General features: G+C 48.6%; 1 protein-coding gene across 1 annotated transcript; it reads left to right on the forward strand.

Annotated features, from left to right (window-relative positions):
* The first annotated feature begins 229 nt into the window (after nt 1–229).
* LOC140409192 (uncharacterized) lies at nt 230–20,556 on the forward strand. Its single transcript, XM_072497433.1, has 2 exons — nt 230–340; nt 14,033–20,556. Exon 2 carries the CDS (start codon nt 14,051–14,053, stop codon nt 15,140–15,142), a length of 1,092 nt encoding a protein of 363 aa, XP_072353534.1. The 5' UTR covers nt 230–340; nt 14,033–14,050; the 3' UTR covers nt 15,143–20,556.
* The last annotated feature ends 6,699 nt before the right edge of the window (nt 20,557–27,255 follow it).

The following is a 27,255-nucleotide window of genomic DNA, read 5'->3' on the forward strand; positions in this document are numbered from 1 at the left end:
GCTGGAGAGGCTGCTCCTCACTCCCCGGGCTGGAGAGGCTGCTCCTCACTCCCCGGGCTGGAGAGGCTGCTCCTCACTCCCCGGGCTGGAGAGGCTGTTCCTCACTCCCCGGGCTGGAGAGGCTGTTCCTCACTCCCCGGGCTGGAGAGGCTGCTCCTCACTCCCAGCGCTGGAACTGTGCATTGCACCCAGAGTCTCCCGCGCTGCTGAAAGTCCCCTATCTGCGGAACCCAGTCCGGTCGCATGCGCGCGCAGCCAGGCCGAGCTGCTGCGTGCTGAGGGGGTTTCGGTGAGAACGGGCTCGGCTGTCGATCTTAAATCGGCAGCACCGCGTCCCGGGGTAAGTGAGCTCTCCGTGTACACCGAGGGGTTTTGGGCTGCGGTGTATATTCGGCGACGACCGTGTAAATATGTTATTAATTTCCAACAGGGTCTGGGCTCCACCATCTGGCAGTTTGCTGGCGCCGCCATTTTAACCGCTTCGCGGGCACTTTGGCCGGGAAATTAAATCGGTTCGGACCGAGGGGAGGTCACAAACCGGTCACTTTGGCGCAGTCGGTGGAACGTTGCCGGGCCCGAACACAGGGCGTGGGCCTCAGGGCAGCACAAAGAGGGATTGCGGCCCTATCAGCGGACCCACACCTCCACATTGAGAGGCCAGACCCAGTCTGACTGCCCAGTTCCCAGTGCAATGGTCAGGGAGTTCCCCTGCTAATGTCGCTGAATATATCTGCACCCACAGATATCCCACACCCTAAAAAAAACCCACATGCACCTTCATCACTTTATTGTTCCGAGGATGCGGAATGGATCTATGTATAAATTTTAAAATTAATTTGCTCTTGGGATGCGGCTGATGTTGGCAACAAGACTGTACTTCATTGTTCTGAAAAGCTGGTTTTGCGCTTTCTTGATTCAGAGTCATCCGGTCGCACAGTGGGTAGGACTGTTGGTTCACTGCGCCAGGAACCCGGGTTCAATTCCCAGGTTGGGTCACTGTCTGTGTGGAGTCTGCACGTTCTCCCCGTGTCTGCGTGGGTTTCCTCCGGATGCTCCGGTTTCCTCCCACAAGTCCCAAAAGAGGTGAATTGGACATTCTGAATTCTCCCTCTGTACCCGAACAGGTGTCGGAATGTGGCGAGTCGGGGCTTTTCACCGTAACCTCATTGTAGTGTTAATGTAAGCACACTTGTGACAATAACGATTATTATTAGAGGTCTACTGCACAGAAAAAGCCCTTCGGCCCATTGTGTCTGCGCCAGTCAAAAACAACCACCTTACTATTCTAACCCCATTTTCCAGAACTTCGCCTATAGCCTTATAGAATTTACAGTGGAGAAGGAGGCCATTCGGCCCATCAAGTCTGCACCAGCCCTTGGAAAGAGCACCCTACTCAAGGCTCCACTTAAGCCCACACCTCCACCCTAACCCAGTAACCCCACTTAATTTTTTTGGACACTAAGGACAATTTAGTATGGCCAATCCAACTAACATGCACATCTTTGGACTGTGGGAGGAAACACACGCAGACACGGGGAGAACGTGCAGACGCCGCACAGTCAGTGACCCAAGCCGGGAATCGAACCTGGGACCCCGGAGCTGTGAAGCAACAGCGCTAACCACTGTGCTACTGTGTTGCCCTTGTCTGCCTTGGCATCGCAAGCGCACATCTAAATACTTAATAAATGTTATGAGGGTCTCTACGTCCACCATCCTTTCAGGCAGCGAATTCCATAATCCCACCACCCTTTGGGGGAAAAGGTTTTGCCTGGCATCCCTCTAAACCTCCTGTCCCATAACTTAAATCTATGCCCCTGATCATTGATCACTCCGCCAAGGGAAAAAGTTTGTTCCTGTCTACTCTATCTATGCCCCTCATAATTTTATACATCTCAGCGTGTTCCCCCTTAGTCTCTGCAGGAAAACAATCCCAGTCTATCCAATCTCTCTTCATAGCTAAAACTCCAGCCCAGGCAACACCCTGGTAAATCTCTGCACCCTTTCAAGTGCTATCAGATCCCTCCTATAATGTGGATTGGGGCTGGTTTAGCTCAATTAGCTGGACATCTGGTTTGTGATGCAGAGCGAGGCCAACAGCACAAGTTCGATTCCCGTACAGGTTGGGATTGTTCATTAAGGCCTGTCTTCTCAACCTTGCCCCTCGCCTGAGGTGTGATCCTCAGGTTCAAACTCCACCAGTCAGCTCTCCCTGTCAAAGGGGAAAGCAGCCTATGGTCAGCTGGGCCTAAGGCGGCTTTACTTATGTGGATTCCAGAACAATACTCTAGCTATAGCCTAACCAATATTTTATACAGTTCCAGCATAACCTACCTGTTCTTAAACTCTATGCCTCGGCTAATAAATGCAAGTATGCCATATGCCTTCTTAACAACGACGCCCATCTGCTTGCGCTGCTACCTTAAGGGATCGGTTTTCATGCACACCAAGGTTACTCTGATCATTGGTGCTCCCCAGGGCTCTGCCGTTTAGCATGTAGTCCCTTGCCTTGTTTGTCCTGCCCAAGTACACCACCTCACATTTATCCGGATTGAATTCCATTTGCCACCTATCAACCATCTGACCAGTCCATCTATATACTCCTGTAATCTAAGGCTACCCTCCTTACTATATACCACCCCACCAATTTTCATATCATCCACAAACTTGCTGATCAACCTTTCTACATTCATGTCTAAATCATTATCCACAAACAGCAAGGGCCCCAACACTGATTCCTGCAGGATCTTACTGGACACAGGCCTCCAGTCAGAAAAACCCTCGACTATCGCCCTCTGCTTCCTGCCACTCAGCCAATTCTGGTTCCAATATGCCAAATTTCCTTGGATCCCATGGGCTCTTACCTTCACTATCAGTCTCCCGTGTGGGACCTTAGCAACAGCCTTGCAGAAGTCTAAGTGGATGAGAAATTAAATGTTGGTATCTTTCAAATCACCAGCTGCAGTCGGTTGAAACCTCAAACATTCATATGGCATTTCCCTCATCTACACACCTGGTTACCTCTTTGAATAATTCAATCAGGTTGGTCAGACATGACCTCCCCTTAACAAAACCAGGCTGACTGCTCTTCATTAATCCCTGCCTCTCCAAATGCAGATTAATTCTGACTTTCAGAATTGCTTCCAATAGTTCCCTCCCCCCCCCCCCCCCAATCACTGAGGTTAGACTGACTGGCCTGTAGTTTCCTGGTTTATCCCTTCCTCCCCTCTATAATAATGGTACCACAACGGCTGTCTTCCAGCCCTCCGGCACCTCTCTTGTGGCCAGTGAGGAATTGAAAATTATTGCCAGTGTCCCTGTTATTTCCTCCATTGGTTCACTCAACCGTCTGGGATGCATTTCATCTGGCCCTGGAGTTTTGTCTACTTTTAAATCTGCCTGACCACTCAGAACCTCCTCTCTGTGTATGTTAATCTCTTAATGTTTATCACCATCCTTCTCCCTAATTTATGTACCCATTCCTGCCCCACTCTCAACCATGTCTCAGTGACAGCAATGACATCGTACCCCTAAGTTTTAATTAGTGCCCTCAATTCATCTGTCTTGTTCGTTAGACTCCTTGCATTAAAATAGATACCATCCAATCTTAATGACTTAACTGGTCTAGAAATTCTGACTCACTTAATGTCTCTTCTAATTTTGACTGTGCATCTATCCCTGCTGAACCTTCTCTCTGGATCCCAGCAGCTCCCTGCCAAGTTCATTTAAACCCTTCCCAACAGCTCTAGCTGACCTCCCTGCAAGGACACTGGTCCAATTTTGGTTCAGGTGCAAACCATCTGCCTTGTTCTATCTTGTACCCACTGTCCCCAAAAACGATCTCAATGATCCAGAATTCTAAAGCCCTCCCTTTTGCATCATCTCTCCAGCCACAAATTCATCTGGACTAACCTCCTATTTCTATACTCACTAGCAAGTGGCACCGGGAGTAATCCAGAGATGACTACCTTCTGGGTCCAGTTTCTTAATCTACTTCCTTGTTTCTGAAATTCTGCTTGCAGGACTCGTCCCTTTCTCTGCCTATAACATTGGTACCAATGTTTACCAGTTATCTGGCTGTTTTCCCTCTCCCTTTGGTATGCCCTGCAACCGTTCAGCGATATCCCTGACCCTGGCACCTGGGAGGCAACATACCATCCTGGAGCCTTTTTTGCAGCAGTAGAAATGCCTGCCTGTTCCCCTTATAATTGAATCCCTCACCACTATGCCCCTGACATTCTTGCTCCTCCACTTTTGTGTAGCAGACCCCCCATGGTGCCATGAAGTTGGCTGCCACTGCTTTCCTCTACACAGTCATCTCCCACAACAATATTCAAAACAAATTATCTGTTAGAAAGGGGGATGGTCACAGGGACTCCTGCACTACCTGCCTTTCTCTGCTCTGCCTGGTGGTCGCCCATGCCTTTTCTGTCTGTTCAATCCTCACCTACGGTGTGACCACCTCACTGAATGTACTATTTCAGCATCGCCAATGCTCCGTAGTATATCCACCCTCAGCTCCCGCTCCGAAATGTGGTTAACCAGTAGCTGCAATTGGACACAGTTCCTGCATACATGGTCACCAGGGACAATTGAAGCTTCCATGATTTGCCACACAGCACAGGAGAAGTCTATCACAGATGCCAGCTGTCCTGCCGTGACTACCCACAAGCCCTTTTTACTGAATATTATGCTAAGAAGACCATTTACTTCTCTCCCTTACCCTACTTAGTTTATTTATATTACTTTATCATAATGCCCTGACTTACACTTATTTGTGCTGTTTCTCAGTTAATCCCTTCCTCCCAGAAAAACACTTTATAAACTCATGACTGCCTCACTGCAAGGTTAGTGAGAACAGGAATCCTTGATGTTTGAACTCAGCAGTTCTCTGCTCCTGCCCGGACTGAATCTGAGATCTGCACTCAGTCTCTTTGGCTTCACCTTCTCCCAGTTTCACCTAATTTCCTGTTTCTTACCCAACTCCAAAAGCATTCTCGTTTAGCAAAGCAGCACTGAGTAGCTCCCCTTTTTTTAGGCCTCAAAAACAATACTTTGGAAACTGGATTAAACCAGTTGCACAGTTAACCAGCTACAGCTGTGAGTAACTCAGCTGACTCCTGTCACCCACCACTGCTCTTTCAAAATCTGAAACTTCTCTCATTTGCCAGTACTTCCCTGCATATAATACACATGGGGTTTCTATCCTTATTTGCATTGGCACAATTGACAAAACCATACCTCAAGAAATCATATTTATACTGCTTCGTTCCCGAGTTAAGTTTTTTCTTTGTAGGCTGTTAATCAGATGCCCCGGAGCTCTGTACAGAGCTAATACTAGCATTGCTCTGTCCTGCCATGGATTCTCCTGAGATCTTGGCCAGTAGGTACTCTGCCTATTTCTGTCTCTGGCCATCTCTTTCTTGTGTTACAGACCTCAGACTAGATTCCAACAGTGGCTAAGATACTGAACCTGAATCGCAATTTCTTTGTATTCCTAAAGCTGTGCAGAAAGACTGATTCGCTTCAGGAGTTATTGCATGAGTAATAGGGCTTGGTTATTTTTACAAATAAAAACTTTTTTTAAAAAAAATAATTTTTATTAAAGGTTTTCATAAAATATCAACAGCAAAATGAGAACGAAAAAAGAACCCAACAGGGTTAAGTACAAAACACAATCTAAAAAAGCAACCCCCCAAACCCCCCCCCCCCGTACATAAATAATAAATGAACATTAACACCCCGACTTAACACAACAGGTGTATACACCCCCTCAGACCCTCCAGTGTAAATAACATAAACAAAAATAAAGTAAACCCCCCCCCCCCCCCAGCTGCTGCTGCCATTGACCAATGTCTATCGTTCTGCCAGAAAGTCTAAGAACGGTTGCCACCGCCTAAAGAACCCTTGTACCGACCCTATCAAGGCGAATTTCACCCTCTCCAATTTAATGAACCCTGCCATATCGCTGATCCAGGATTCCACGCTTGGGGGCCTCCTATCTTTCCACTGAAGGAGAATCCTTTGCCGGGCTACCAGGGACGCAAAGGCCAGAATTCCAGCCTCTTTCGCCTCCTGCACTCCCGGCTCCTCTGCCACCCCAAATATTGCGAGCCCCCAGCCCGGTCTGACCCTGGATTCGACCACCCTCGACACCGTCCTCGCTACGCCCTTCCAAAATTCCTTCACGCTGGGCATTCCCAGAACATATGGCTGTGATTTGCTGGGCTCCCTGAGCACCTAACACACCTGTCCTCACCTCCAAAGAACCGGCTCATCCTTGTCCCGATCATGTGTGCACTGTGCAGCACCTTAAACTGTATGAGGCTGAGCCTCGCGCACGAAGAGGAAGGATTCACCCTCCCTAGGGCATCTGCCCACATCCCCTCTTCGATCTCCTCTCCCAACTCATCCCACTTGCCTTTCAACTCCACCACCGAGGCATCTTCCTCCTCCTGCATCACCTGGTAAGTTTCCGAGATCTTCCCTACTCCCACCCACCCCCCGAGAGCACCCTGTCCTGTACTGTGTGTGGCAGTAGCCGTGGCAATTCCACCACCTGCCGTCTGGCAAACGCCCTTACCTGAAGGTGTTCCCCGGGGGGAGCCCGTATTTCTCCTCCAGCTCACCCAAGCTCGCGAACGTCCTGTCCACAAACTGGTCCCCCAACTTTCGTATCCCTGCCCTGTGCCACCCCGAAAACCCTCCACCTGTTCTTCCTGGGGTGAACCGGTGGTTCCCCCGTAATGGGGTCCACGTCGAGGCCCCAACTTCGCCCCTATGCCCCCGAATTTTGAGGGCCGCCACCACTACCGAGCTCGTGGTATACCTCCTTGGAGGGAGTGGCAGCGGCGCCGTTGCCAGCGCCCCCAGACTCGTTCCCACACAGGACGCCGTCTCAAGCCTCTTCCATGCAACCCCCTCCATCACCCACTTCCGCACCATTGTCGCATTGGCGGCCCAGTAGTACCCACAGAGGTTGGGCAGCGCCAGCACCCCCCAATCTCTACTCCGCTCCAGGAACCCTTCTCACCCTCGGAGTCCCTCGCGCCCACACAAACCCCATTATACTCCTGTTAACCCGCTTGAAAAAAGCCTTCGGGATAAATACGGGGAGGCACTGGAACAGGAACAAAAACCTTGGGAGCACCGTCATTTTGATTGACTGCACCCTACCCGCCAAGGACAGCGGCAACGCATCCAACCTCTTGAACTCCTCCATTTGCTCCACCAGCCTTGTAAAGTTAAGCCTATGCAGGGCCCCCCAGCTCCTGGCCACCTGGACCCCCAAATATCTGAAGCTCCTCTCCACCCTTTTTACTGGGAGCTCGCCAACCCCCCTCTCCTGGTCCCCTAGCTGAACTATGAACAGCTCGCTCTTCCCCATATTTAGCTTGTACCCTGAAAAGTCCCCGAATTCCCGAAGGATCCTCATTACCTCTGGCAATCTGGGGCTGGTTTAGCTCACTGGGCTAAATCACTGGTTTTTAAAGCAGACCAAGGCAGGCCAGCAGCACGGTTCAATTCCCGTACCAGCCTCCCCGAACAGGCGCCGGAATGTGGCGACTAGGGGCTTTTCACAGTAACTTCATTGAAGCCTACTCGTGACAATAAGCGATTTTCGTTTCATTTCATTCATTCATTCCTCCCACCGGGTGCGCCACATACAGGTCGTCTGCATAAAGCGACACCCTATGCTCCTCCCCACCCCGCACTAACCCCCTCCAGTTCCTCGACTCTCTCAGTGCCATAGCCAGAGGTTCAATCGCCAGTGCGAAGAGCAGGGAGCACAGGGGACACCCCTGTCTCATCCCTCGGTGCAACCGAAAGTACTCGGACCTCCTCCTATTTGTGGCCACACTCGCCATCGGGACCTCATACAACAGCCTAACCCACCTGACAAACCCCTCCCCAAACCCGAACCTCTTCAGCACCTCCCACAGGTACCCCCACTCTACCCTATCGAAGGCTTTCTCAGCGTCCATCGCCACCACTATCTCCGCCTCCCCCTCCCTCGCCAGCATCATGATAACGTTCAAAAGCCTCCGCACATTCGCGTTCAACTGTCTCCCCTTCACAAACACCGTCTGGTCTTCATGGATGATTTGCAGCACACAATCCTCGTGGCTAAGACCTTCGCCAGCACCATGGCATCTACATTTAGCAAGGAAATCGGTCTGTAAGACCCACATTGCAGGGGATCCTTGTCCCGCTTCAGGATCAAAGAGATCAGTGCCCGGGACATCGTCGGGGGTAAAGCCCCCCACTCCCTTGCCTCATTAAAGGTCCTAACTAACAGCGGGCCCAACAGGTCCATATATTTTTTATAGAACTTGACTGGGAAACCGTCCGGCCCCGGTGCCTTCCCCGCCTGCATGCTTCCTATCCCTTTGATCAGCTCCTCCAGCCCAATCGGGGCCCCCAGTCCCGCCACCAGTCCCTCTTCCACCTTTGGAAACCTCAATTGGTCCAAGAAACGGCCCATCCCTCCCTCCTCCCGTGGGGGCTCGGATCGGTACAATTCCTCGTAGAAGTCCCTGAAGACCCCACTGATGCCAACCCCACTCCGCACCACGCTCCCTCCCCTGTCCTCAACTCCCCCGATCTCCCTAGCTGCGTCCCGCTTCCGAAGCTGATGCGCCAGCATCTGGCTTGCCTTTTCCCCATACTCGTAGACCGCCCCCCTGGGCCTTCCTCCACTGCACCTCCGCCTTCCTGGTGGTCACCAGGTCGAATTCGGCCTGGAGGCTGCGCCTCTTCCTCAACAATCCTTCCTCAGGCTCTTCCGCATACCTCCTGTCTACCCTCACCACCTCCCCCCCCAGCCTCTCCCTCTCCCCCCGCTCCCTCCACTCCTTGTGGGCCTCAATGGAGATCAGCTCTCCCCTCACTACCGCCTTTGGTGCCTCCCATACCATCCCCACTCGGACCTCCCCGTTGTCGTTGGTCTCCAAGTACCTCTTTATACTTCCTCGGACCCGCTCGCTCACCTCCTCGTCCGCCAACAGCCCCACCTCCAAGCGCCACAGCGGGCGCTGGTCCCTCTCCTCCCCCATCTCCAAGTCCACCCAATGCGGGGCGTGGTCCGAAATGGCTATTGCCGAATACTCGGTATCCTCTACTCTCACTATCAGCGCCCTACTCAAAATGAAAAAGTCGATTCGAGAATAAGCCTTATGGACATGTGAGAAGAATGAAAATTCCCTAGCCCCCGGCCTTGCAAATCTCCAAGGGTCCACCCCTCCCATATGGTCCATAAATCCCCTCAACACTCTAGCCTCCGCCGGCTTCCTACCCGTCCTAGACCTGGAGCGATCCAGTGCCGGATCCAACACCGTGTTAAAGTCTCCCCCCATTATCAGGCCCCCCACTTCCAAGTCTGGGATCCGACCCAACATACACCGCATAAAACCCGCATCGTCCCAGTTCGGAGCATACACATTGACCAGTACCACCCTCTCTCCCTGCAACTTACCACTTACCATTATGTACCTACTGCCATTATCTGCCACAATGCTCGACGCCTCGAATGACACCTTTCCCACCAAGATCGCCACCCCTCGATTTTTGGCACCTAGCCCCGACTGAAACACCTGACCTACCCACCCTTTCCTCAGTCTTACCTGGTCTGCCACCATCAGGTGTGTCTCCTGGAGCATAACCATATCCGCCTTGAGCCCCTTCAGGTGCGCGAACACGTGGGCCCACTTAACCGGTCCTTTCAGTCCCCTTACATTCCAGGTTATCAGGGGGCTACCCTCCCCTGCCGACTAGCCATGACCCCTCCTCGGCCAGCCACGCGCCCACACTCCACACCCGGCCCGTTCCCCACAGCGGCATACCCCCGTCTCGACCCCCCCCCCCACTCGCTCCAGCTCCTCCTTGACCTTAGCAGCAGCAACTTGATTCTTCTCTCCCCCCCCCCCCCCCCCCCCCCGGGCTAGGACCCATCCTAGCTGGCTTACTCCCCCCATTGCACTTCCGCAAGTCAGCTGACTCCTGCTGACCCCGGCCACTCCCGCCTCCCCTTCGACTCCTCCCATTGTGTGGCACACCCTCCTCCTGCTCCCCATCCATCGGCTCTCCCCCTCCCCACTCCGTTCTAAGCACAGGAGACAATCCTCGATCTCCCCCCCCCCCCCCCCCTGTCTTCGGCGCGGGAACAAAGCCCGCGCTCTCCACCTACCAGGCCCCGCCATCAACCAAAACAGTGCCCCATCCACCCTCCCCAACCCGAAAGAGGAAAAACACAGGGAAAAAGAAATCCAAAACAATGCAAAGGCCCCCCCCTCACCAAAAATAGGCATAACATATCCACCGCAGTCCCCAATCGCCCATCCCGAACCTCAGTCTGTGTCCAGCTTCTCGGCTTGAACAAAGGCCCATGCCTCCTCCGGAGACTCAAAATAATGGCGCCGGTCCTTGTAGGTAACCCACAGTCGCGCCGGCTGCAACATGCCAAACTTCACCCCCTTCCTGTGCAGCACCGCCTTCGCTCGATTGTACCCGGCCCTCCTCTTCGCCACCTCCGCACTCCAGTCCTGATATAGCCGAACCTCCGCGTTCTCCCACCTGCTGCTCCTCTCCTTCTTGGCCCACCTGAGCACACACTACAGAGCGACGAACCGATGGAACCGCACCAGCACCGCCCGCGGAGGCTCGTTAGCCTTGGGCCTCCTCGCCAACACTCTATGGGCCCCTTCCAGCTCTAGGGGCCCCTGGAAGAATCCTGCTCCCATCAGCGAGTTCAACATGGTGACCACATAGGCCCCCACGTCCAGCCCCTCCGGGAGGCCCAGAATCCGCAGATTCTTCCGCCTCAACCGATTCTCCATCGCCTCGAACCGTTCCTGCCATTTCTTGTGGAGCGCCTCGTGCGCCTCCACCTTTACTGCCAGGACTAAGATCTCGTCCTCATTGTCAGAGATCTTTTGTCGAGCCTCTCGGATCGCCACCCCCTGGGCCATCTGTGTCTCCAGCAGCTTATCAATAGAAGCCTTCATCGGCTCTAGTAGGTCCGTTTTAATCTCTCTGAGGCAGCGCTGGATACCCTCCTGTTGCTCCTCCGCCCACTGCCTCCATGCTGCCTGGTGTCCGCCCGCCGCCATTTTGTCCTTCTTCCCTCCCTTCTTCTGGTCCACCTCCACCTTTTTTGTCGCCCCGCTCCTAGTTAAAGCCATATACTGATGGGGAGCTATTAGTAACTCCATCCTACACCGGGAAACGTCGAAAAAGTGCCCTTGGGGGCCCTGAAAAAAAGCGCAAAAGTCCGTTTTTGCGGGAGCCGCCGAATGTGCGACTTAGCTCCGCATAACCGCAACCGGAAGTCTCGAGAGGGAATCCTTTTGGCAGTGTTCGCTTCACCAATCTGCCCCAAAAAGTCAGGAAACTCCTGAAAAAGGTCTGAGAGTCCGTTCCAGACGGGTGCTGCCGGATGCGCGACCTACTCCTCCATGGCCGCCACCGGAAGCCTTGCCCCCGCTTCTTCAATGGCCTTGGTAGATCTTTTCACTGTTGTTCCCTCTGCTGCTACAATTCACCTTTAATAAAGGCCCTCAAGTCAGCTTGCAGCTTTAAGCTTGCCCTTCCCCCGCCTGCATGCTGGAAGAGGCTTTGTTTATCCTGTAGTTAAAGCCATATCTTTTACTGTTTCTGCCGGGTCTGGTAACCAAGAGACATACCATTCCTGGGGGACACTGTCGGGGGAATGTTGCAGTCTTCTTCCCACACCGGGAAATGTCAAACAAATGCCGTGGGGGCCCTGTAAAGAGCCCAAAAGTCCATTCCAAGCGGGAGCTACCGAACATGCGACCTAGCTCTGCATAGCCGCACCCGGAAGTCACAAATAAAAACTTTATTGCAACAAAAGATTAAAAAATTAAACTTTTAAACTTCTAACCTAACGAACACACATTACGTGTATCTCTTAACCCTAACACATGATTTTCCATTAAACAGCACGTAAAATGAACATCCAACTCTCAAACTCCACTTACACAGGCAAGCAAAATTGACACTTGCATTACAGAACATTTCCTGCTGGTAGTAAGACTTTTTCAGACCTTCTCCGAAAGCCTGTCTCTGTGGCAAATTTTCCATGACCCCTCCCAATTAGTTCCCCAAATCCTTCTCTTTCTTTCTCCCCCCCCCCTTCACCTGTTTGAACAGGATTCTTTTCTCTCTCTGAGTTCTGCCCAGTTCCTCAAAGATGGATCAAACCTGTGACCTTGGTGCCGTGAGGCAGAAGTGCTGATCACTGCGCCACCGTGCTGCTGCTATCTGGACTTTTAATTACCCATCCCTGTTGACACAAAAGAACAGGACCATGCTAGCAATATGCAACTAACCTCCAATATACGGAAAAAAGGGGCCAACAGTGTTGCATTTCTTTACCTGCTATAAATATGGCAGTCAATAAGGTTGCCCTTCTTTCTTTGGATATCAATATTATATTGCTCAGAGTCGCCAGGTATCAAATGATACCACCACAAGGTTCAACCGGCTATTGATCAAAGAACCAAACACCAGTTAGTTAGTTCAAGATCAAGGGTACTTTATTTACACACACAATTATCATGAAACATAAACACTACTAGTTAAACTACACCTATCAACTATGACAACCTGTACTTAACTTCAGGCATCCAACTTAGGTCAGAGGAACAGTGGCCGTTGTTCGAATCTGGATCTACTGGGTGTGGAGAAGTAACAGCTGCTCAGCTCGGCTCATCTGTCTGGTAGCGGGCGTTGAACTTGAACTTGCTTAGCAGGCGTTGAACTTGAACTTGCTTCTGGTGGTGCTTCAATTGGAGGTGGATGTTGCTGGAGCGCCAGGTCCAAGAGAGATCGAATGCATGGTGGTTTCTCTCTTTATCCTTGGGGAGTTTTGCGCTCTTTTGGGCGACCCTTCAGTTTGAACCCCATTAATTGGGCAGTTCTTGATCACTGGATTTGATTTGAGCCAATAAAGGGGCGGGTGTCTTGCTGGCCGGGCGTGTCCAAAGCGGTCATTGACCTTGTTGTTGATGCTTCCTGAGTACAGGGAGTGGCGCCAAAATGTCTGGGATTGTATCGATTGCTCAAGTATCAGTCTTTTGTCTTACGGAGATGGGCCATTAAAATGCTAATCGGTTGGGGGTTTCGATGCTGTCTGGATTCTTCGCTCACAAATATACATTCAGGCTCTGAGACTGCCTGACCTTACGTTGTCCATATTTCCCATTATGCTTTGCGACCGTCCATGTTTCTTATTGTAAGTGGCCATCCCAGGTGGCTGCAACAGACTAATCCCCTAATGGCTGGTCAAATAAGAGTCTCCCAGAGGACAATGGATCTTGAGTGAATAAACCCCGCTGAACAGGGGTATTGTGTTTATTCCCATTAACGAGTTAAGTTTGACTGGAACAATATAACTCAGGCCAGCTGTGGGTGTATACATCTGACTTAGTGCTAGCGGTTTTACCCTCAGGCTGTTACCCCCTAAATTGCCAACTATATCTTTGAACCAATTTATTAACATCTTCCAGTTGTCACACTTGTAACAAAACAATTAATCTTCACAGTTCTTTTGCCTTGCTTGCCAGCAGTTAGAAAATGGTAGAAGCTCTCCTCCGTCATTTGGTGCCAAAAGCACGTACACAAAGGGCACTTGATGTCATGTGTACGTGTGGTGCATGCTGACCTCACTACCGTCACTTATGGCTGGAAAACTGCACATTCCCTCATTTACTTTTCACTTAAAAGGCGGCAGCAGCCACCATTCTCAGTAGGATACTTGGTTTGTCAAGGTAATGGAGGATGACTGGTGTCCTAAGAACAATACTCCAGAAGGAGTCAGTGCCTTTATTGTGAGGAGGGAAGTAAAAGATTGACAAAGAATACAACTGATGAGTGAAACAGTTCTCCTGTAACTTATCACTGTAAAATTGGGCAGCACTCTTAACATGCATTAAGCACCCTGCACTAATCTGTAATGGTAATAATTAGGAACTATTGTAACTTATGAAAGACAATAATTGTGGTCTGTCTTGTTTAGGAGATTCTGACATTACCAATGGAGAACATACAGGAATCAGATTCTGCTCTTCAATCAACTGAGATCTGTCAAAAGGGGACCAATTTAAACCTTTCAAAAGGGCCAGATCGTCGGCAGCGTTCTCGAGATAAACTGAAGCTCTTTATCTGCTCAGAATGCGGTAAGAGTTTTAACAAATACTCACACCTCAAATTGCACCTCTTGGTCCACACAGGAGAAAAACCTTTCAAATGCCGTGTCTGTGAGAAGGAATTCAATCACCCATCCAGCCTTCGTAAACATGAGATCACACACACAGGAGAGAAGCCATTCAAATGCTCCGACTGTGGGAAAAGTTTCAATGACTCGTCAAATCTATCCCGGCACAAGCGCATTCACAGTGGTGAGAAACCGTTTAAGTGCAACATGTGTGACAAAGGGTTTACTTATTCTCACCATCTCGTGTCACACCAGCGCACACACACAGGAGAGAAGCCATTTCAATGCTCAACATGTGGGAAAGAGTTCAGCCAGTCATCAACGTTGGTGATGCACAAGCGAACACATGCTGACAAGAGGCCCTATAAGTGTGGCATATGTGGGAAGGGATTCCAGCTGTCACGCCACTTGGTGTCTCACCACCGCACGCACACCGGAGAGAAACCATTGGAACATGAGAAGGAGTTGAAGCAGGACTCCAGTTTGGTGAAACACCAGCAGAATGATACGGGAGAGCTGCAGTATAAATGTACCTTCTGCAGCAAAATGTTCCGTCAGTCACACAACCTAATGATCCACAAGCGTACACATAATGTGAAGAAGCCGTATCAGTGTTCCACACGCAGGCAGTTCAACCAGCATTCGTCCCTGCTGAAGTATCAGCACACAAACACAGGAGAGAGACCATACTTATGTTCTGTGCGCGAAAAGAGGTTCAAGGGCTCCAGCATGTTAGTGACACACCACGTCAAAACAGATGACAGCCCCTTTTTTGCATTGGATGTGGAAAGGTTCTCAAGAACTCATCAAATCTCCTCCAGCACCAGCCTGTGCACACAGAAGAGTGGCCGCATAAGCGTGCTGGGTGTGAGAAGGGCTTCAAGCGTGCACACAAGTCATGCACTCAACTGATTGAGCCATCAGGACGTCCGTACAGGAAAGATTCTGTTCAAATGTACAAGATGCAGGAAAGGCTGTAAAACTCCTCCATCTGATACATCACCTTCACAGGCGCAGTACATGAGATCTTGTAATCTTCCCTTCCTTCTTCCTTTGCTTCCCTCTTACAAGATCAATCAGTATTTGGATGAGACATTGCTTCCAAATATCCCTCATCTCCTTTCCTGTACCATAAGCTTGATGGAATGGATATTGAAGGAAATATTGATGCATCGCAATTTGTGGGCTAAGACAATTTTGAGTAAGTTAAGCGTCACAACTGTATCAGCTCTTTATGGAACTCTATATTAACATGACATTCGAGAGTACTTGAAGAGTGGAACCACTTCTTCAACGATTCTGCCAAGTGTTGAATCAGTCCCTAGCATCAGAGGGTTAATTAAAATTTGGCATGCTGTAATTTTCTGATCATTTCCAAGACAAGATCCAAACCAGGAACAGTACAATGGGACCCAATTTGTTGCTTCATAGTCTGGTGTCCAGTACATTTGGTGCTCAGGTGGTGAGAACTGTTAGAAATCCAACAAATAATGTTATCTGAGTGGACCTGCCTTTTTCATTGCCAAGACTTCAGGGACAGGCAGAAATTTTGCTGCTCATTCTTCAACAGAGTCTGGTGCTGCCAGATTTCCTGCGCAGGTATGATTTGAGCCCCGGGTGGGCCAAGGAACTTCAGCACCTTTGCTTTAAACATTTTGTTTCCATATACCATCTTTAGTCGGTTTATGTTGGAAAAGCAGCTGAATGAATAGATCCCCAAACTTCCCCTCAAGTCTGTCATTATCTTTAAATTGTTCATTCTGTTTTTAAGAATACTGTTGCGAAATGCAAGAAAAGACATGGGAAAACAACAGAAAAGTGAGGTCTTGGCAGAACCTTCATATAGAAGTGCTGTCGGCAAATGGACTTCATATCCTAGTACCAATATTCCATAGGGAACGTTGCACTTAAGGCAGCATTGTATGTTGCCCGTGAAATAAACCAATCTTGACACTATACCAGAAATCATTATTGACTTTTTCTAGTTTTATGGAACTCAAAAGTATTCACCCTTGGAATAATGCAAGTTTTGAGAACTGATCTTTATAACTGTTATTCAGTGTGAATAATTCACACTCATTGTCACATATTGCTGAGATCCTAATAATAACATTGAGAACAAGTTACTTTTTTCCTTCCCATTTACTCGAGTGATCAGAGTGAAAAAAACATTCAATGGTGAATATTTGGAGGATGGTGTTTCTGTAATGATTCTTTGGATTTTCCCCCCAGTTAAGGGATTAGCCTCTTCTACAGATGAGCACATAAGGATGTCTGGAACTTTATGCGTTCTGTGGGCAGAGATGGGGCTGTTCTTGCACAGTGCCATTGGCACCTCCCTTGGCATCACCATGCCCAACAGCTCAAATTAGAAGTCAAAATAGAAAATGCTGAGCTACTCAGGTCTGCCAGCATCTGTGGAGAGAGAAACAGAGTTCACCTTTCAGGTCAACGATATTTCATCAGAACTGGGAAAAGTTTGAAGTGTAATGACGTTTAAGCATGTGAGGGTGGAGGGAAGGTAGAAATAAAGCAAAAGGGAAGATGTGGATAGGACGCAAGACAGGGGAGATTAAATAATAAGAGTTGGTGGTGCAAAGGGATAATGTAATGGGACAAGTAAAGAAACAAAATATGTCCAGAGGAGGTTGAATGGTAGAATGATGAACAGCTCAAAAATTAGAAATAAAACCAAAATCAGCAAAGAAAAACAGAAACATGGGGCCAACCTTACTGTAGTTCAGTATTTGTTTTTATTTAGTTTTTCCGCATTCAATATATTTTGCTTTTGTTTCAGATTATGGGGTACTAAACATAGAATCAGTCAACATGTCGTGCCTCTGCTTACCTTTTAAAAGAGCAGTTGTGTTTAGTCCCATATTTCTGCTTTTTGGTTGTCTTGTATGTTCCTCACCCTCAAATACATGACCAGCTTCCGTTAGAAAATAATTATGGAATCAGCTTCCACCACCTTTTCAGGTAGAGAGTTCCAGATTCTGACAATCATTGAGTGGGGAATCTGTTTCAAGACTAACAGTCTTAACTTTTCCAATCCATGACCATAACTGAAGTCCTTCATTGCTGGTAACATCCTGGTAAACCTCCTCTGTGCCCTTTCTAAGACTATTGATAATTCTGCACAGTGCTCCGGCTGAGGCTACACCAATGAATTATAAAGTTCGAACATGATTTCTATGCCTCTATTTATTAACCCAAGAAAGGCCTTTTTTTCTCCACCTTATCAAGCTGTTTTGCCACCTTTAAACTTCTCTGTTACCTTATCAAAGAATTCCACCTCAACCAAGTTAGCCGGGCACAATTTGTCATTGACAAATCCACGCTTTGATTAACCGGATGAAAGTTTGTTTCATCCGTCTTAATGATTTCCAATAACTTCTCCACTGCAGATGTTAAGCTGAATGGTGTGTTGTTCCTGATTTAACTCTTCCCAATAGCGGTACAGCATAAGAAATTCTCCAGTTACTTCTGTATCCAATGACATTTAAAATATGCGACCAATACCTCTGCTAGTTCTCCATTTTCTTCTTTCAGCAACCTAGGATGAATTTTAACTGGACCAAGTGATTTATCAATTTTCAATCTTTTTACCACATCATCTCTTCTATCACAATCCATAAAATCCCTCTCTACTTAGTGTAAATTATAGAAAGAATAGAAAGACCACTTATTAATTTGAAGGTGGAAGTCTAGTTGGGAGGGGAGAGGATGTGTGTGGTTGGAATATGGTTAGAGGAAAAAAGGATCTCGGACTATGAATAAATCAATTACTAAAAGTTGCACCACAGTTAGCAAAGCCATGAAAAGGCAAATTAAGTACTAGGCTTTGTTTCTAGGTGGATAGAATTGAAAAGTTGCTAAACCTTGATTAGACCATACTTCAGAATATTGGGTCCAATCTCGGCAAATGGGAACAGAGTCCCATAGCGAGTGCATTTAGCCACGTGTTTCTCGGCGCTCATAGCGCTATCTAACGACCATCCGGTTAGGAACGAGGCCTCAGTGGGGAACGCATACTTGAGGCCGCACTTAGCCCCGTTTTCTGCACTGAGGAGCTCTACTCGCTGGAACTCCTCAGTGCAGTGTGACATTGCGACGTCATTTTTAAGTGGCATCCTTAGCCTAATCACAACTGCGGAGAAAATACCAGCTTGGCACCCTGGCAATGCCAAGCTGGCATGGCCGTGCCACCCTGCCCAGAGGGCAAGCACCTGGGGTCTCCGATCCGCTGGGAGACCCCCATGAGTGCCGTTCCGTATGGTCCCCATTTGTGGAAACCAGCAGTGAACGGCGCTCGCCCGAGGTTTCCAAGGCAATGGGGATAGATCTCAGCCCCTCGGTTACCTTCCGGATCTGCATATTAGAGTGAGACTAGCTGTTAAGCTCTAATATGCAGATTTGCCAAAAGTGATCCCACCCACGATGGGCAGCATCACATTGCAGTGTCTTGCAGGTTCGCGTTAGATCTTGTGAGGCGGTGCGAGCCGTGTAGATCCCAGGAGCATGGTCTCCCATCATTTACTGGCCACGTGGCGGCGCGCTGCTTTTCGGGCACAGCGTGGCCGGTAGATTGTGAACAGTTCTTTTTTTAATAAATTTAGAGTACTCGATTCATTTTTTCCAATTAAGGGGAATTTAGCGGGGCCAATCCACCTACCCTGCACATCTTTGGGTTGTGGCGGCAATACCCACGCAAACACGGGGAGAATGTGCAAACTCCACACGGACAGTGACCCAGAGACGGGATCGAACCTGGGAGATTGTGAGCAGTTCTTGTCGCAATTTTATAAAGAGGATCTAAAGACATTGCCGAGAGGGTAGAGAAGATTTACAAAGATGATGCCAGAAAGTATATATCAAGAAAGAGTTGGCAGGCTGGTGTCTTTTCTCTTGGGAGTGCAAGAAAGTTGAAGAATGGCCTACTAGAGGTCTTGAAATTATGAAAGGTTTTGATAGAGTGGAATGCTAATAGAGTGGAATACACAGAAAATATTTCCTCTTGTGGAGAAGAGCATTACTAGAGTCCATCAATATCATATAATCACCAGGGAATTCAGAAGAAACCTCTTTCCCAGAGAGTGCTGAGAATGTGGAACTCTCTGCCACAGGAAATGGTAGAAACAAATAGTATAGATGTATTTAAGGATAGGCCAGGCAACATGTGAGGGAGAAGAGAATAGAGGGTTCCAGTCATAGATTTAGATGGGCAAGATGAGAGGAACCTCTTGTGGAACGTATATGCCGGCATAGACTGCTGGAGCCAAATGATGCTTCTGTGCCATATACTCTATGTAATATATAACCTTCACATCATCTGCTTCCTTTCTGCCAGCAGATACAAAAATGCTGGAAAATCTCAGCAAGTCTGGCAGCATCTGTAGGGAGAGAAAAGAGCTAACGTTTCGAGTCCGATGACTGTCAAAGCTAACAGACAGAGAAAGTGGGAAAAATTTTACTGTGGCGTGAGAATGAAAGATGAGTCATAGCCACAGAAACCCAGCTCTTTTCTCTCCCTACAGATGCTGCCAGACGTGCTGAGAGTTTCCAGCATTTTCTCTTTCGTTTCAGATTCCAGCATCCACAGTAATTTGCTTTTATTCTTTTAATACTTTCGCCATATCCTCTGTGTCTATATGTCGATTTCCCTTTAGCTCTTTAATAGGTCCAGCTTTTTTCCCCCAGCCAAACGCCTTTACAGCATAACTGCATCTCCCATTTCTGGAAACATTGTAACTGTAATCAGACTATAAACGTGCTGATATGTCAGATGCATGTGTGTCAAAATTTTCAATATTTTGATATTTTGAAGCAATAAAGCTGAATGGCTCTTCAAGAAAAAACATCTTCTAACAAGGAGTCGTGGAAGAAAAATGACCCAATTATTGCAGGGATTTTATTCTGCTGAAGTGGCCTCATGATCTGAAACATTTTAGGGGAGATATCTTTATCAGCGTTGTTCACTTGGTAACATTCAGAAGGTCATGGGTTTTAGCCTGCACCAGGACCTGGCTATGTTAATTAGGCTGATCCCCAAAGGCAGCATTATAACAGAGGCCAGCCCAAGGAGGAGACTTCAGACAAAGTTTGGTCAAATGAACAGTAAAACCTTGATGGGTTGGTATTGTGAAAAAAGATCAAATAGTCTCTTCATCTACAGCAAACAAAATGTACACTTACTGTATGGTGTGTAGGAAGGGCATGGAGAGATCCCTGTCTGAAGATATGTACAAGATTTTTTTAAATTTCAGTGATGTATATGTAAAATTTAGGAAATAAACACAGTGCGTGCATCCACTCTTGTAAACAAATATCTGTTGTGTTGCTTATTTCTCATTAGGGTAATCCCACGGGCACATTTAACCAAAATTTATGATATCTAGAAGAGAAGCCACATAAATTACTCTGGTATAATTTCCAGCTCATAAAGGATCTAGTTCCATTCTCCAGTTTGTCCGGAGGTGGAATTTTGCTAAATTCTAGTACATCATTTCAAATATGATGCAGCCCAAAAAGTGGTCAGTCTGTCTGCCATGCCTCTTCAATAGAGGTAATGAGCAGTTCCACAGTTCCAGTAGCACAGTGAGTAGCACTATTGCTCCACAGCGCCAGGTTCCCAGGTTTGATTTCAGGCTTGGGTCACTGTTTGTGTGGAGTCTGCAAGTTCTCCCCCTGTCTGCATGGGTTTCCTCCAGGTGCTCCGCTTTCCTCCCACAAGTCCCGAAAGACATGCTGTTAGGTGTACTGGACATTCTGAATTCTCCCTCTGTGTACCTGAACAGGCACCGGACTATGTCGACTAGGCGCTTTTCACAGTAACTTCATTGCAGTGTTAATGTAAGCCTACTTGTGACAATAAAGATTATTATTATTTCTCTGCCCCCAGGAGTTGAGAAGCTGCAGGAGGGGGCTGCGTTTGAGAAAAGTGAATGTTGTGACCACAACAGATGTTAATTGCTGAACAAACCAAATCCCAGATGGAAACTTGGCTTACCTGTCATACCTTTTTTTGTATTCTGAAAACATGCTGACCTCAGCAGCAAAAAGTCCAGTAACACTTTTGGGGGTATAAAAACTATAAGTAGCCGATTCATGGCCCGGATCACTGTCCATGTGGAGTTGGCACATTCCCCCGTGTATGTGTGGTCCTCAGCCCCACAACCCAAACTATGTGCTTGATCAGTGGATTGGCCACACTAAACTGACCCTTAATTGGAATTTTTTTAAAAAAGTAACCAATTCATTAGCAAGAAAAGAAAACTTAAGCACATACGATTACAGTTGCACAGTTAAAATTTGTCTTACAAAACATTCTCCCTAAAAGACTTCTTACTTGGTCAGACCCACAAGTAAACGCCTTCCAGGCAATATTCCTTATAGATGTATAACTGCAGAAATCCAGTAATATTACCTAAAACAAAAATGCTGTCACAAATAAAAAGTATGACACATGACCTCTCAAACTCACTTCCATTCTGCTATGGAAATCTGGAGCGGTTTGAATGAGATCTTCCCCGCAAAGCCAACCACCAAATCAGTTCAACATTTCTCCTTAAGTATCCTTTTTCCCTTTCATCTTAGATTCCTCTATTCTCAGCACTTCTGTGAACTTTTCCAAGATATTAAAAGCTTTAATGTTTTTCCTATTGCCCCTACTTTTGGGATCAATTAGAATTTAATAATCTTCCCTTGTTATGAACCTTTGCTAATTTTAAAATCCTTTTCCTCCCCATTGAAATGTAACAAATGAAAAAAATAAGTCCTTCTCTGTCTCCTCATGTAAATTTCTAAACTTATTGTAGCTTCATTACAAATGCATGCATTTAGTTCCTTCACTCCTCGTGACTCTTGCAGACAAATGATCTCCATTGACCTTTCTCCAGTTTAATTAAATAATTTACACGTACAGACACGCAGCCTTCTTTACGCAATATAATATTCCCCAAAAGTATTTTTGAAAATAACATCCATTCTCACACCGAGTAACATCACAGAAGAAACAGAAATTCATTGGTTGGTGAGAAATTGCAGTTAGGGAATGTCTTTAAGTAGCTGAAAATTACAAAAACACTTTTTAAAAGAAGTGCTTAGATTTAAGTAAAATAACTCAAAAGTTCGCCTCGCACCGACAGTAGTGTAATTCCCGCTGAGGCAAAGAATCCCGCAGTAGTGAATAAAATAGGATCGGCAGTGGCTGCCAATCTGTTCCTGATGCTCTGCGCCCCCCCTATCCCTCCAGCTGGTGGTCGGATCCAATATTTATAAACATCAAACCTTGATTGACAGGTCCTGAACCACTTCAGAATTGAGTTTCTACCAAACATCTCCCTTCATGCTTGCATGATTTTGAGGTGGTCAGCTGGAAGTTGACAGCACTTAATTCTGTTTGAAGTGGTCCAGGATCTGTCAATCAAAGCTTGATGTTTATAAACATTGAGGTTAGAGCACTTCAGAGTCACTTAAGCCTGAAAGAAGATGACTTGCTGACAACTGTGTATGAAGCTGTCAGTCACCGCCAATATCAAAGAGAAATGAATGAATGGAGTGCAGCCCACAGATCTGAGTGGGTTTAAACACAGCTGACTGATTGATGTTCTCTTTCCAGGAATTGATGGGTGCTGCTTTCTCTGCCTGAGCCAGCATGTATTGCCTAGGTGAGTACTAGTAATTTGTTTCACCGCCCCAGTCTGGACTGCTCTCTAGCTTCCAGGTAGGGATCTCTCCTCTGGGGGGCTTCTTGACAGGAGTCTCTCTTATGAGGGTCCCTTTATTTAAGGGTTCTCTGTGGGGGTCTCTTTATTTAGGGGGTCTGAGGGGCAGCTCACCCTCATACTGGCAATACCGCCATTACAACGGCCATCTTGCTGACCACCCACCCCGGCCCCTGGTTCTACACAATGACACCACCGTATAGGTGCGCCCCCGAACGCTCCACCCAACCAGCAGCCACCCACGGGGGGACCACCCAGGGCCACACCGATGGCAGCACCCAGTGAGGGCAGTGGCAGCCAACGGTGCCCCTGGCAGTAGGGACGGGCACCAGGAGCGGGCAAAGCGACGGGGACGGAAATCATGCGTGGGTGGGGCCCGCATTGCCAACAGGGACCACTGTGTAACCCATGGTACCTGGTTGGGCACGGGTGTATGCACCATGCTAACATGTTGGCCTTTCACCCCCTGCAGACAATAATGGCTTTTGGACATCAACCCGCAATGCTGGCCGCTGTGACGATGGCCACATCTCGGCATGAAGCCCTGTGGCAACATGAACGGAGGCCGCTGCAGAAGGGCAGGTGGCAGCCATTCAGGCTGGAGGGCGGGCCAGCCAACGTTCCAAGGAGGCGCCGGATGAGGCTGCGCGTGTACCGCAACCGCCTGTCATTTGAGGACCTGGCATGCACATGGAGACTGCGGATGAGCAGCGAGACAGTGCAACACATCTGCCAGATGATGGCATACCTGGAACTGCAGTGGGTTGGGTTGGGGGGGGGGTGAATCCGAATCCGAAGTGCTGCGGTGTTATGACACCTCCTCTGCGGGGGTTACTGGCACGGGCCCCAGTACCACCACCTCCCTTAGGATGCTCGATGGCCCCTGGGCTACTCCATGGGACGGGGGTGCGAGCGGATCCATCCCCTCTTGTAGTCCCTGGGTCTCTGCCTGCATCTGCACTGTGGGTGGGACTGGATGTTCCAGAAGCCCGGGACCCATCTGGGCAGCAGCTAGCTTCTGGGGCCGGGCTACCGTCCGGCCCCTCGGCTGCTCCTACCTCCACCTGTTGTACCGGACCAACTGCGGTGCGCACCAGATAGTGTCCCAGGAGCCTCCTTACTAGTGTGCCCAACCGAGGTGATAGTCTCTGGGATGGTGGAAGGTGTTGGAGATAGCAGTGCCGGAAAGTCGGTGTCCTCTGACACGAACTCCGTGGTGTCTTGGGTCTCGGATCGAGGGCTGGTCTTCCGGCTGCTCTCCCCATCAGTGCTCGGCTGTCTGGGGGTGGGGCCCCCCGGATGGACCGGGCCCCTCTCCGGCAGGTCCTGTAAGACACAAAACGGCATGTATGGTTAGACAGCTGGACCGCGGGGGGCGTCTGGTGGGGGTTGGGGATGGGAGTGAGGTGTGAGGGTGGTGTGGGGGGGGGGTTGAGGCTGAGGGATGTGTTAGAGGGGTGGGGGGCACACATGTCAGGATCCGCAACTAGGCAGGGGGTCTCACTTCCTCGCCCGCCGCCAACCTCCGGCCGCCGACCACGTCCAGTGCCCTCTGCTCGGGCAAGGTGAGGGTACGCAGGTCTGGTGTTCCCCCTCTGATCTTCTCCTGCTCTCGCGGCCTTCTCCTGGCGGGGGAGGGAGGGGCAAACACAAACAACGACACTGTTAGACAGTCCGGCGCATGCAGCCCAGGGATTGGGTCTTCAGTAGCTTCATTATATCACCCATAGTGGGGACTGGGTCTGTCACATAAAGCAACAAGTCATCGGGGTATAGGGATACCCTATGCTCCACCCCACCCCCTAACTATCCTCTTCCACTTTCTCAAAGATAAATCCAGGCGCTCAATCGACAATACAAATAGAAAGGGAGACATCAAACATCCCTGTCTTATTCCCCTACCCAATTGAAAATATCCTTAACTCAAGAAGTACGCCCTGGTCGAGGGGGCCTTATACGTAGATATATCCATGAAACAAATGTTGGTCCAAGACCAAACCTCTCCAAAACTGTAAACAGGTACTTCCACTCCACCCTATCAAATACCTTCTCGGCATCCAATGACATAACCACCTTTGGATCCGGCCCTGCAGTTGGGTAGAGGACTACATTTAACAGTCGCCGGATGGTTAGATGACAACAAATCCTGTCTGATCTTCACGTATCAGATATTCAGATATTTGTTTCAACATATGTTACATATAATGAATAGACCATTTTATTTCAGTGTTGTAGTTATAAGAATGTATCAATTAAGTAATTGCAGCAAGGTTGATGGCTAGCCGTGGCGTGAGAATCCCTTTCACATAAGGCAGCGCACCTGACAATTGGAAACCAATGAGAGTAAATGAGGGATTAGACCATAAGTAAGGATTCCCTTAAGTATAAGACCTCGTGGTCAAGGTTCGTCCCTGAGTTTCTACCTTCCCAATTTCTTGAATCATTCCATTCGTTTATTTTAAAGTGATTTCTTATGTTTTTTGACTAGTGCACACTTTGCCATATATTTGAATGTTTTGTTTTAAGTTTTGAATTAGTTCTTATGTGTGTTGAAGTGAATCATTAGCAAGGTTAGCACACTGGGCTAAATTGCTGGCTTTTAAAGCAGACCAAGGCAGGCCAGCAGCACGGTTCGATTCCCGTATCAGCCTCCCCGAACAGGTGCCGGAATGTGGCGACTAGGGGCTTTTCACAGTAACTTCATTGAAGTCTACTTGTGACAATAAGCGATCTTCTTCTTCTTCTTCTAAAGTTGTATTTTTGACACCTCCAATCGACTCTATTTTTAAAATTTAGTGTTCCCAATTCATTTTTTTCCAATTAAGGGGCAATTTAGTGTGGCCAATCCACCTACCCTGCACATCTTTGGGTTGTGGGGGTGAAACCCATGCAAACACAGGGAGAATGTGCAAACTCCACACGGACAGTGACCCAGAAACGGGATCGAACCTGGGACCTCGGCACCATGAGGCCGCAATGCTAACCACTGCACCACCATGCTGCCCTCCCAATCGACTCTTAGAAGATAGAATAAGAGATCCTGTACAATCAAAAGGAAGTCTATCCTGGAGTATATCTTATGAACTGGAGAAAAGAACACAAATTCCTTATCCCCGGATATATGAACCACCATGTCTGCCCCCTATCTCTTCATAAATGCTCACAGCACCATCGCTACCCCTGCGGTCGTTCCCCTGAGAAACAAGTATACCGCTTTGGATACTTGTGGGGACGACGACTTATCAGGGGTAAGCCATGGGGTACGGGCCTCTGGCACGGAGTCTGTCCCTGTTGCTCAGAAGGGAAGGGGAGAGAGGAGCAGAGCATTAGTAATTGGGGACTCGATAGTCAGGGGCACAGATAGGAGATTTTGTGGGAGCGTGAGAGACTCACGTTTGGTATGTTGCCTCCCAGGTGCAAGGGTACGTGATGTCTCGGATCGTGTTTTCCGGGTCCTTAAGGGGGAGGGGGAGCAGCCCCAAGTCGTGGTCCACATTGGCACTAACGACATAGGTAGGAAAGGGGACAAGGATGTCAGGCAGGCTTTCAGGGAGCTAGGATGGAAGCTCAGAACTAGAACAAACAGAGTTGTTATCTCTGGGTTGTTGCCCGTGCCACGTGATAATGAGATGAGGAATAGGGAGAGAGAGCAATTAAACACGTGGCTACAGGGATGGTGCAGGCGGGAGGGATTCAGATTTCTAGATAACTGGGGCTCTTTCTGGGGAAGGTGGGACCTCTACAGACAGGATGGTCTACATCTGAACCTGAGGGACACAAATATACTGGGGGGTAGATTTGTTAGTGCTCTGTGGGGGGGGGTTTAAACTAATGCAGCAGGGGCATGGGAACCTGGATTGTAATTTTAGAGTACGGGAGAATGAGAGTATAGCGGTCAGGAGCACAGATTTGACGTCGCAGGAGGGGGCCAGTGTGCAGGTAGGTGGTTTGAAGTGTGTCTACTTCAATGCCAGGAGTATACGAAATAAGGTAGGGGAACTGGCAGCATGGGTTGGTACCTGGGACTTCGATGTTGTGGCCATTTCGGAGACATGGATAGAGCAGGGACAGGAATGGATGTTGCAGGTTCCGGGGTTTAGGTGTTTTAGTAAGCTCAGAGAAGGAGGCAAAAGAGGGGGAGGTGTGGCGCTGCTAGTCAAGAGCAGTATTACGGTGGCGGAGAGGATGCTAGATGGGGACTCATCTTCCGAGGTAGTATGGGCTGAGGTTAGAAACAGGAAAGGAGAGGTCACCCTGTTGGGAGTTTTCTATAGGCCTCCAAATAGTTCTAGGGATGTA

Source organism: Scyliorhinus torazame, chromosome 3 (genome assembly GCF_047496885.1).
Source record: "Scyliorhinus torazame isolate Kashiwa2021f chromosome 3, sScyTor2.1, whole genome shotgun sequence".
In the NCBI taxonomy this organism is placed as follows: Eukaryota; Metazoa; Chordata; class Chondrichthyes; order Carcharhiniformes; family Scyliorhinidae; genus Scyliorhinus; species Scyliorhinus torazame.

What these genes read in the sequence shown, in the direction of transcription:
- LOC140409192 (XM_072497433.1), top strand. Translation starts at nt 14,051, where the DNA reads ATGGAGAACATACAGGAATCAGATTCTGCTCTTCAATCAACTGAGATC.